Source organism: Suricata suricatta, chromosome 8 (genome assembly GCF_006229205.1).
Source record: "Suricata suricatta isolate VVHF042 chromosome 8, meerkat_22Aug2017_6uvM2_HiC, whole genome shotgun sequence".
NCBI lineage: Eukaryota > Metazoa > Chordata > Mammalia > Carnivora > Herpestidae > Suricata > Suricata suricatta.
In genome coordinates this window covers 15,679,550-15,691,813 of record NC_043707.1, presented here as the reverse complement: position 1 = coordinate 15,691,813, position 12,264 = coordinate 15,679,550, and the positions used below count along the sequence as shown (strand labels likewise).

Here is a 12,264-nt window from a genome sequence, read left to right as displayed (position 1 = left end):
GTAATAACTTCGTATGATTACAAATGGTAACTGGACTTATGATGGGGATCATTTTGTCAAGTATAAAAATACTGAATCACTATGATGTAAACCTGAAAATGATACGACACTGTATGTCAACTGTACTTCCATCTTAAAAATAAATCCACTATGACCATTATTTCAAAGAGCTCATAGTGGAGTCCCAAATAAAAGGACAGAGGAAATCATAGAAGTTTTGGGGAGACAGACAAAAAACTAGGGAAATTATATTATGAAGACCTCAATATCCATGAAGAGTATGTTTGAAGAATATTAACATATCAATATCCAAAGAATGATCAAAGGGAAAGAGACCATATATTTTTTTCAGGAAAACTGAGGAGCCACAGCAGCGCAGGGATCCTTTAACCATGATGGCTATGCGGTCACCCAGGATGTCAGCTTCATCCATGTAGTGGGTGGTCAATAAGATGGTACGATCCTCTTTATACTGCTGAAGGACATCCCAGGTGGCCCTCCTTGAGAATGGGTCCATTCCAGATGTTGGCTCATCAAGTATCACAACCTAAAGACAGAAGAACAATTACATAACCATTAAAGGTCTTACCAGTTATGGGGTTTACTCTGGTTTTGCTTTTTCAGTCACTTGTCCAATTAAGCTAACAAGTTTAGACTAAAACTGAATTAGGAATGTCAGAATAATTCCAAATCTGAGACAGTTTTTATTATAACGAGGTTGATCATATCAATTCCATATGGGATTTCATATGTAAAGTTCCTTTACCAGTGTTAGATTTGTATCAGCTGTCAGGTTTCTGTGACTTTTTTTTTTTTAGACCAGCTTAGTGTGGATTCTGTTTGTTTGTTTGTTTGTTTGTTTTTGAGAGAGAGAGACACAGAGTGTGAGCGGGGGAGGGTCAGAGAGGGAGACATAGAATCCAAAGCAGGCTCCAGGCTCTGAGCTGTCAGCACAGAGCCCGACATGAGGCTCGAACCCACGAACTGTGAGATCATGACCTGAGCCGAAGTTGGCCGCCTAACCGACTGAGCCATCCAGGAGCCCCGGGATCCATTTTTTAAAATGTGTGTTTATTGTTGTTGTTACCTGGGGGCTCCCTATAAGTGCTATGATCACAGAGAGCCTGCGCTTCATTCCTCCACTCAGTGAATATGAAAATGCATTACGCTTATCCAGCAAGTGAAAAGCAGACAACATATGATCAATTTCCACAAGATGTGTTTTTCGAGGTATTCCCTTTACCTAGAAAGAGAAGCCAGACTTTACATGGTGCTTCCAACTTTATTCTTAGATACAACTTACATAAGCTATTCTCTTATATCATCTGTATAGTGGCTTTTTCCCTTTGACTTTATGTTTATTTTTTTAAGTTTTTAATGTTTTATTTATTTTTGAGGGAGAGGGAGAGAAAGAGCATGAGCAGGGGAGGTTCAGAGAGAGAGGGAGACACAGAATCTGAAGGCTCCAGGTTCTGAGCTAGCGGTCAGCACTGAGCCCGATGTGGGGTTCAAACCCACGAACCATGAGATCATGACCTGAGCCAAAGTCGGACGCTCAACCGACTGAGCCACCCAGGCGCCCTGACTTTATGTTTAAAGGAGAATTCATCAAAAATAAGTTTTTGAACTGTCTAAGAATAAGGTATGGATAGTTGGTAATCTGCTTGAAGTATACCAATAGAATGGGAAAAAGGAAAATATTTTTAGCTTACCAAACAATAAAAATAAAGGTGTTCTGACACAGTCAAGCAATTAAACAACAAGTTCTGCTGGGGACACAAGCCCAAGCTTCTCCTGACCTGGACCATCTGGTTTGAGATGTCATATCCATTAATATAGGCCTCTCCACTGGTAGCAGGATAGAGACCTAGGACCAAGTAGAAGACATAACAGAACCTTAGCTTTCATGAGGGATGTAACAGCAAACCCTAAATTTTAAATCTACGTATGGGTTATTCAATAGAATTAGCAACATCTCTCAGAAGAAAATTCAAGAAAATACCAATTGTACTTGGAGTGGTGGATAATTTATTAATAAGTTATTAATAAAAATAATTAATTTATTTTTTATTTTTAAGTTTGATTAACTGCATGTTCTAATGCCCAATGAATCTGAATGAGTATAAATCAGTCAGGTATACAAAAACACTAAAGAGTTTGTTATGTTAGTACTTAATATTATTGCCATCAGCCATATGACAATATCTATGAATTAATTATGTTGTAAACTGTACACTGCCCTAGACTGTGGTAAAGTCTTTTTTTTTTTTGTAAACTCTTTTAAAAGTAGAAAATCCAAACAATAAAAATGTTGTCCTTGAAGAATTTAAGTTCTAGTCAGGAGAGGTAACACAAAGTAACCTAAAATAGTTTCAATATATTTATATAATTTTTATCCATATCTCTCATAATTATTGGTTATGTTTAAAGGAGAAACTATCACTTTGAATCCAATAACTCATTAATTCTACTTTACACTTACGGTGGTAAGCATTGAGTATTGTATAGAATTTTGACACCACAATGTACACCTAAAACTAAAAGAACATTGTATGTCAACTATTCTTCAATAATAAAAAACAAAAGATGACTAAGAGGATAAATATGTTCAGAAATGTCCATTATGACAAATTATCCCTGTTTCACTGCAGTCTCTCCATCTTCATGTTTATTCCAGATGTTTTCATTTTAGATGCACTGAAATGAGACTGGCTAATCATACCTTTGATTTCTAATTTCTGTAGCAGACTTCTCATTTCTGATTTTAGTTATTTGTGTCTTCTCTATTTTTTCTTCCTTGGTCTGTATAGGTGAAGTTTTGTCAATTTTATTGATCTTTTCAAAGAATTAGCTTTGGGTTTCATTAATTCTATGATTTCCACCTTTCTTCTTGCTTTGGATTTAGCTGGCCATTCTTTTTTTAAATGTTTTAAGGTGGACAGATGATTTCTTTGAGACCTTTTTAAAAATTGTTTTTATTTATGAGAGAGAGAGAGAGAGAAAGAGAGCATGAGCAGGGAAGGAGTAGAGATGGAGACATAGAATCCAAAGCAGGCTCCAGGCTATGACCTGTCAGCACAGAGCCCGATGTGGGGCTCGAACTCATAAATCGCGAGATCATGACCTGAGCCAAACTTGGATGCTTAACTGGCTGAGCCACCCAGGCTCCCTGAGAACTTTTTAATGTAGGCATTTACAGCTATAAATTTCCCTCTAAGCACAGTCTTAGATTCATTTCATTAGTTTTGTGTGTCATGTCGTTTTCATTTATGTCAAAATATTTATTAATTTTCTTTGTGATTCCTTCTTTTACCATCGGTACTTAGGAGTATGTTAATTTCCACAAATTTCTCAAATTTCTGTTGTAAATTTATAATTTCACTCCACTGTCAGCAGAAACTACACTTTGTGTGATTTCAATCTTTTAAATTCATTCAGGCTTATTCTGTGTCCTCATATATGGTCTATCCAAGAGACTATTCTATATGTAGTTGAGAAGAACATATATTTTGCTGTTATTAGATGTGTATAGGTGTTTATGAGATCTATTTTGTGTGTAATATTTTTCAAGTCTTCTATTCACCTGTTGATATTCTGCCTAGTTGCTGTATTTTTCATTGAAAGTGGCATATTGAAATCTACAATTACTACTTTTCTATCTATTTCTGTCTTAAATTCTGACAGTTTTTGCTTCGCATATTTGGGAACTTTGTTGTTACGTGCATGTATGTTTATAATTGTTAACAACTTCATGATAGATTGACCTCTTTATCATAAAATATCCTTTGGGGCTCCTGGGTGGCTCAGGTTAAGCATTCGACTTTGGTTCAGGTCATGATCTCATGGTGATGTAAGTTTGAGCCCCGTGTCAGGCTCTCCACTGGCAGTGCAGAGCCTGCTTGGGATTCTCTGTTTCCCTCTCTCTGCCCCTCCCTTGCCTGTGTGTTCTGTCTCAAAAAAAAAAAAAAAATATATATATATATATTTAAAATATCTATTTTTTCTAGCAGCACTGTTTTAAAGTCTACTTTGCCTGATATTTGCATAGCTACTGTAGCTTTACTTTGGTTGAATTCTGTGTATTTTTTCCATCCTTCCACTTTAAAACTATTTGTATCTTTGAATCTGAAATATGTCTCCTGTACACAGCATAGAGTTGGCTTTTTTAAATACATCTATCTGCCTTTTATATGGATTGTTTAATCCTCTAGCAACATGATTATTGATATAGCTGGGTTTATGTCTGCCATTTTGCCTTCTTGTTTTCTTTTCTTTTTTTTTTTGCCTTCTTGTTTTCAATGCCTTTGTTCCTATATTCCTTCTTTATTGCTTTCTTATGCATTGAATATTTTCTACTGTAACATTTAAATTCCTTTAATGATTTTTTAAATGCATTTATTTTTGAGTTATTTTCTTAGCAGTTGCTCTGAGGCTTACTATATACAATTTAATTTACCAGAATCAACTCAGATTTATACTAACTTAATTCTAGAGAGCCATAGAATCATTACTCTGATATAGGTCTGTTCCCTCTTCTCTATTTTTTGGCTACTATTGTTTTTTTCCCCTTAAAGTTTATTTATCTTTGAGAGAGAGAGAGAGAGAGAGAGAGAGAGAGAGAGAGAGAGAGAGAGAGAGAGAGAGAGAGAGAGAGAGACAACAGGGGTGGGGCAGAGAGAGAGGGAGAAAGGGAACCCCATGCAAGCTCCATGGTGTCAGCACAGAGCCCAACATGGGACCTGATCTCACCAACTATGAGATCATGACCTGGTCTGAAATCAAGATTTCGATGCTAAACCAAGTGATCCACCCAGGCACACCTGTTCTACTTTTGTTATACACATTTCATCTACATGTGTTACCATTCCAAGAATATATTGTTTTAATTAATACTTATAGAATTTTATGCCTATTACAGAAGTGGAGAGCAAGTAGATATTTGTAGTTTGTTAAATTTACTTATTTAGCATTTTTCATTTATTCCTATGGATTTGTGTTGCTACCTAGCATCATTTCCTTATTCTATTGTAATTTGGATTCTATCTGCCTCCTTCATGCAATTATTGTCAAATTTATTACTTTTCTATATTGTAGGCCAAACATTATAATTATATAAATATTTTCATATAATTCCTTTTGAAATTAAAAAATAGATAAAATAGATAGTACTATCTTTTATAATTACATAATTAACTATTTTGATGCTATGCATGTTGTGAGAGAGAGAGTGTGTGTGTGTATTCAGATTTCCATCTGGCATTACTTGGTTTCAGCCCAAAGAACTTTTTTAAGGCATGTCTGCTAGGAATTCTGTCAGGTTTGTTCATCTGGGAATGTGTTATTTCATGTTAATTTTTAAAACCTAGAGATAAGACTCTCAGCTGATAGGTTTTTCTTTCAGCACTTTACTTTTTTAAAAAAATAATTTTTTTTTAGGCTGGAAGTTTGTACCTCTTAATCCCCATCATTGATTTTTCCCATCCCCCCACCTACCTCCTCTCTCTGGCAACTGCCACTTTTTTCTCTGTATTGAGAGTGTTTCTTTGTTTTTATTTCTTCAAGTCTACATATGAGTGAAATCATAAGGTATTTGCCTTTCTCTGACTTATTTCACTTAGCACAATACCCTCATATCCATCCATGTTTTAACAAATGACAAGATCTCATTCTTCTTTATAGCTGAGCAATATTCCATTATACACACACACACACACACACACACACACGCACACATACATATACACATACATACATACATACACATCTTCCTTATCCATTCATGTATTGATGGACACTTGGGTTGCCTCCATTTCTTCACTATTGCAAATAATGTAAATAAACAGAGGTAAATGTACCTTTTGAATTACTGTTTTTCATTTTCTTTGGGTAAATACACAGTAGTAAAATTACTGGATCATATTGTATTTGTTTTTAATTTTTTAAGAAAACTCCATACTGTTTTCTACAGTGGCTGCACCAGTTTACATTCTAACAGCACATGAGGGGTCCCTTTCCTTTACATTCTCCCAACACTTGTCATTTCTTGTCTTTGTGATACTAACAATTCTGACTTGTGCAAAGTGATATCTTCTTCTGGTTTTAATTTGCATTTTCTTTTTTTTTTAATTTTTTAAATGTTGATTTTTGAGAGAGAAAGAGCGACAGAGAGCAGGGGAGGAGCACAGAATCCAAAGCAGGCTCCAGGCTCTGAGCTGGCAGCACACAGCCTTACCCAGGGCTTGAACTTACAAACCACAAGATCATGACTTGAACCAAAGTCAGACACTTAAAGGACTGAGACACCTAGGCGCCCCTTGATTTGCATTTTCTTGATGATGACTGAGGTTGAGCATCTTTTCATATGTCAATTGGCCATTTGTATGTCTTCTTTGGAAAAAAGCATATTCAGGTCCTCTGTCCATTTTTTTAAAGTTTATTTTGAGAGAGAGAGAGAGAGAGAGAGAGAGAGAGAGAGAGAGGGAGAGAGAGAGAGAGAGAGAGAGGCGCAGAGAGAGAAGGAGAGCAAGAGTCCCAAGCAGGCTCCACACTATCAGTGCAGAGCCTGGCAAGGCGCAGACTCACAAACTGCAAGTCAGGTTCGTGACATTAGGAGTCAGCACTTAACCAACTGAACCACCACCCAGACACTTCTCTTCTTTACATTGTTAAATAAAATCATTTCTTTTATTTACATATTCTGGATATTAATCCCTTATTCGATATATCTTTTGCAAATATCTTCTCCCATTCAGTAGGCTGTCTCTCTTTCATGTTTTGTGATTTTCTTTAGTGATATATATGGATTTCTCTTTATTCTTTGCATCTTTATTGGTGATTTTTGATATATGGTTATGATTAAGGCTTGTATGTAACCTCTTCTGCATCTAGCAGTTGATATTAAGTTGATGACTGTTTAAATTTGAACCCATTATTTTTCCCTCTCCTCCCCATGTTTTAGGTATATGTTGTTATATTTTATATTCTTTTACTTTGTGAGTTCCTTAACTGATTTTTTTACAGAAATATTAATTTTTATTGGTTTTGTGCCCCCTATCTTTATACTTTCTTTTTTGGTCTTTCCATTGAGATTCTCCTTTAATGTTTTTTGCAGGGCTGGTTTACTGGTCATGAACTCCTTTAATTTGTTTGTCTGGGAATCTCTCCATCTCTCCTTCTATTCTGAATAGAATATATATACTTGCTGGATAGAAGTATCCTTGGCTGCAGATTTTTCCCAGTCAGCACTTTGAATATATCATGCCACTACCTTCTGGCCTGCAAAGTTTCTTCTGAAAACTCTCCTGCTAGTCTTCTAGATTCTTCCTTGAGAGTTATAGTTCCTTTTTGTCTTGCTGCTTTTAACATTTTTTCCTAGGGCACCTGCATGGCTCAGTCAGTGAAGTGTCTAAATCTTCATTTTAGCTAAAGTCATGATCTCACAGTTGTGAGATGGAGTCCTGTATCGGGCTCTGTGTTGGGCATAAGGCTTGCTTAAGAGTCTCTCTCTCCCTCTGCTTTCCCCCCCTTGCATTCATGCACTCTCTCTCAAAAAAAAGTGAAACTTTTTCTTTTTTACTATATTTTGCCTATTTAATTACAATATGTCTCAGTGTGGATCTGTGTTTGTTGACTTTCATGAGGGTTCTGTGCCTTCTGGATCTGGATCTGTGTTTCCTTCCCCAGATAGGAATGTTGTTAGCTATTATTTCCTCAAAAAACTTATGTGCCACCTTCTCTTTCCTTCTGAAATTCCTATAAGATGAATTTTTTTACATTTGCTATAGTCAGAGTTCTCGAAGTCTGTTCTCATTTTGCATAATTTTTTTCTCTCCTTTGTTCAGTTTGATTACTTTCCATACTCTATCTTCTGGGTCACTAGTTCATTCCTCTAAGTCTCCCATCCTGTGGTTCATTCCATCAAGCGTGTTTTTCACATTCTATATATTGAGCCCTTTATCTTTGCTATGTTGTTCCCAGAGTGCCCTACAGTGTGTTACCCCCTGTTCATCAGAACTTGGCACTTTAGCAGAGTATCCTATGTATATTGTTTATGCCCTGCTGTTGTGTCTGAGCCACTTTTCCTTTCAGTGAAGTCATTGACAGTGATTCTCTGCCTTTTGTGAGTGTGCTTGCTCTCTGTGGTGTTAGTGGGACTGAGGCAGGCCACCTCTTAAGGGCTGTACCTGCCAGAGAACTTGGAGTGGGGTGACAGTGTTAGAAAAATTTGTGCTGGGCCACTAGTCTTATGCTGGATCCCCCAAAATACTGCAGCAGCAGTGGGCTGGAGACTGGGCTCAGCACACAAGGATGCCGAGGCACACATCACACAGCAGATGTTCAGGGCACACAATGACAGCTTTGCACTCAGTGACTGGAAGGGGTGAACATGTGGCTCTAACAAAATTGGTTCTGAGTCCAGAACAGAGGCTAGCAGGATTAAAGTAAGCAAGTCCTCAGAATTCATGGGCATTGTGCATGACTAGCAGGTTAGGTTCCAACTGAATGTGCAGTCCTGCTGCTGGCAGATGACCCTGTGTTTATGCTGGGGCTGGGGGAACGGCAGGATAGGGCTGGGGGGAGGGGGAAATGGTGCTTTCCAGCTCCTTCATTTTTGGAAAAGCCTCCCAACATGCTATGAAATCAGTAAATATATCTGGCTCCCATTTGCCCCTGGTGTTGTGTAAACTCACATTTTATATTGCCTCTCCATGCAGGCTGCTATCTCTTTATGGGCCATGGCCCACCTATCACTAACCCTCCCAGTTCACCGAGTGCTGAATCTGCTGACTTTTAAAGCTTCAGGCTCCCCTGGTTACACAAACTCACAGAGTTCAGCCTCTTTGGTTTTCAAAGCCAAATGTTATGGGGATTAGTCTTCCTCATGGGAGCTCCCTGGCGCAAGGATCGGTTTCTCTGCCATTTCTGTGTATAGCTCCCTCCCTCCTACAGGCACCCTCTCTCTGCCTTTCTAACCTTCCTAATCCTTCAGATGCAGCTTCTTGTTTATACTTAGTTGTCATTTGTTCTTCCAGTCTTTGGATCATTCTTGTTTATTTACTTGGATGTGGATGATCTCTAGTTGTAAATGTGGGATGGCATGAGCTCAGAGTCCTCCTACTCTGCCACTCCAGAGCTCCCACTGCATATGAATTTTGTATCCCGCAACTTAACAGAATTCCCTTATTAGTTCTAATAGTTTTATGGTGGAGTCTTCAGACCTTTCCATCCCATATCATCTGCAAATAATGACAGTTTTAAGTCTTCCTTACCAATTTAAATGCCTTTTCTTTTTCTTGTCTGATTGCTGTGGCTAGGACTTCCACCTGAATAAAATTTTTTTATTACTTTAAATAAGAGTGATGATAGTAGACATCCTTATCTCATTCCTGATCTTAGAAGAAAAGATTTCAGCTTTTTACCATTAAGTGTGACATTAGCTGTGGGTTTGTCATATATTGTATATTGAAATACATTCCCTCTAAAAACACTTTGTTGCAAGTTTTTAATTAAGAATGTTGTATTTTGCCAAATGCTTTTTATCCATCTTTTGAAATGATTATATGGTTTTTATCCTTCCTTTTATGTGATGTATCACAGTGATTGATTTGCCAATATTGAACCACCCTTGCATTTTTGGTTTAAATCCAACACGATCATGATGAATTCTTTTATATATGGTTGAATTTGCTTTTCTAACTTTTGTTGAATAGATTTATATATATGTTCATTAGAAATACTGACCACCTGTAGTTTTCTTTTTTGTAGAGTGCTTGATTTGGTATCAGGATAAAGCTCAATGGATGAATTTAGAAGTTTTCTGGAGCACCTGGGTGGCTCAGTCGGTTAAGCGTCTGACTTCGGCTCAGGTCATGATCTCACAGTTCGTGGGTTTGAGCCCCACCTCAGGCTCTGTGCTGACAGCTAGCTCAGAGCCTGGAGCCTGCTTTGGATTCTGTGTCTCCCTCTCTCTTTGACCGTCCCCTGTTTACACCGTCTTTCTCTCAAAAATAAATAAAAACATTAAAAAAAATTTAAAGTTTTCCTTCCTCTTCTATTTTTTTGGAAAGTTTTGAGAAGAATGAGCATTAGCTCTTCTTTAGTTTGATAAAATTCACCTGTGAAGTCATCTGTTCTTGGACATTTGTTCAAGTTCTTGGAACTTTTTGATTATTGATTTAATTTCATTACTAATAACTGATCATTTCAAATCTTTAGCACTTTTATATATCATCCCATTGCCTTCTGGCCTCCATTGTTTCTAAATTTTTAATAGTTTATTTATTTATTTTGAGATAGGAACAGCATGAACAGGGAAGGGGCAGAGAGAGAGAAAATCCCAAGCAGGCTCTGCACTGCCAGCACAAAGCCTAAGGTGGGGCTTGAACCCACAAAACTGTGAGATCATGACCTGAGCCGAAACCAAGAGTCAGACACTTAACTGGCTGAGTCACCCAGGCACCCTGGCCTCCATTATTTCTAAGGAGAACTCAGCTTCTTGTCTTACTGGGGCACCACTGAATGTGACAAATAACATTTGACTTGCTGCTTTCAAGATACTCTCTTTCAAAAAAAAAAGATACTCTCTTTCATAATTTTTTAAAAATGTTTTTTATTTATTTTTTGAGAGACAGAGAGAGACAATGTGAGCAGGAAAGGGTCAGAGAGAGAGGGAGACACAGAATCGAAGCAGGCTCCAGGCTTTGAACTAGCTGTCAGCACAGAGCCCGACGTGGGGCTCGAACCCACGAACCCTGAGATCATGACCTGAGCTGAAGCTGGATGCTTAACCAACTGAGCCACCCAGGTGCTCCTCTTTCATAATTTTTAGTATAATATTTCTGGGTGGTGAACTCTTCTCATTTATCCTATTTGAAGTTTGTGGAGCTTCTTATGTGTAGATTAATGTTTTCATAAAATTTGGCAAGTTTTCAGCTATTATTTTGTAGAATACTTTTTAGCTTTGTTCTCTTTCTCCTCTCCTACATTCTGCTACATGTATGCTGGTGCATTTAAAGATATCAAAACTTCCTATAAAACTGTTAATTTTGCTAGATTCTTTTTCTTGTGTTTTATTCACATTTTATAATCTCCATCAATCTGTCTTCAAGTTCACTAGTTCTCTCTTGGGACAACTGATGAAATCTACTGTTGAGCCCCTTTAATGAATTCTTCACTTTTGTTGCTGTACTTTTCAACTCCAGAATTCCCATTTGACTCTTCTTTTTATAATTTCTACCTTTTAACTGATATTTTCTATTTGATATTATTTTCACACATTCCATTATTCCTTTAATTGTGGTTTCTTTTAGTTCTTTGAGCACTTTTTTTTTACAATAGTTACTTTGTAAAATATTTGTATAACCTGATATCTGGTATCACTCACATAGAATTATTTACAGCTTAAAAAGAAAGTAAATTGCTGAACAATTTTATGTATCATTGAACTGAATAAATTGTAAACATCAAAAGGATACAAAAAAGTCTTGTAACCTTGATCTACAGTGTCTATGACACTCTGAAGAGATGCATACACCTACCTGAGAGAATAGATAGAGTAGTGGATTTTCCTGCTCCATTGTGTCCTAGAAGAACAGTAATCTGCCCCATATATAAATTCAAAGACAAGTCTTTTACAGCTATCTTGGTAGTATTTTGCACTCGGAATTCCTGTTGAGGAAAATCCACAGATATTCACTTTATCTATTACTATCACTTTGAAAGAACAAATACTCATATCAACTATTTATATAAGAAACCATACCACAAAATCAATCTCATGAGGAAAAAAAATCAAAATTTAAGAAGGATGAAATTGTGATTGGAAAAAAAAATAATTGAAAGCATAACACGAGTTGTAAAATTTCACAGTAAATCTATAAACATCCCTCAGGAATATACATTCATGCTTTGATTCAATTAACATCTTAAAACTGATAATGCCGTAATCTACTTCAGTTCATGCATTTGTCCTGGTTTGGAGAACTGCCAACAGAAAACCTGGACAGAACATCTAAAACAGAGATATTTTATAGGCATCTCAAGTTTCCTATGTGTAGGTTAGCAGTGCTCCTGCTGAAGATGCAAAAGTATGGAAAGAGCATCACTCTCACTCTAGAAAACAAGAAACAAAAGAAGTAAACACAAATCAAAACCACACTGAGATACCACCTCATGCCAGTCAGAGTGGCTAAAATGAACAAAGCAAAAGACTACAGTTGTTGGAGAGGGTGTGGAGAGACGGGCACCCTCCTACACTGTTGGTGG

The 12,264-nt window shown here is 37.0% G+C and overlaps 1 protein-coding gene across 1 annotated transcript in view; it reads right to left on the bottom strand.

Annotated features, from left to right (window-relative positions):
- LOC115300234 (ATP-binding cassette sub-family A member 3-like) overlaps window positions 1–12,264 on the bottom strand; it is a 123,769-nt gene that overhangs the window by 64,783 nt on the left and 46,722 nt on the right. The window contains exons 11-14 of the mRNA XM_029949882.1: window positions 11,538–11,667; window positions 1,713–1,867; window positions 1,088–1,243; window positions 337–547 (exon numbers count right to left, since the gene is read on the bottom strand). Coding sequence (XP_029805742.1) covers window positions 337–547; window positions 1,088–1,243; window positions 1,713–1,867; window positions 11,538–11,667 — 652 coding nt within the window. The remainder of the gene's footprint in view (window positions 1–336; window positions 548–1,087; window positions 1,244–1,712; window positions 1,868–11,537; window positions 11,668–12,264) is intronic.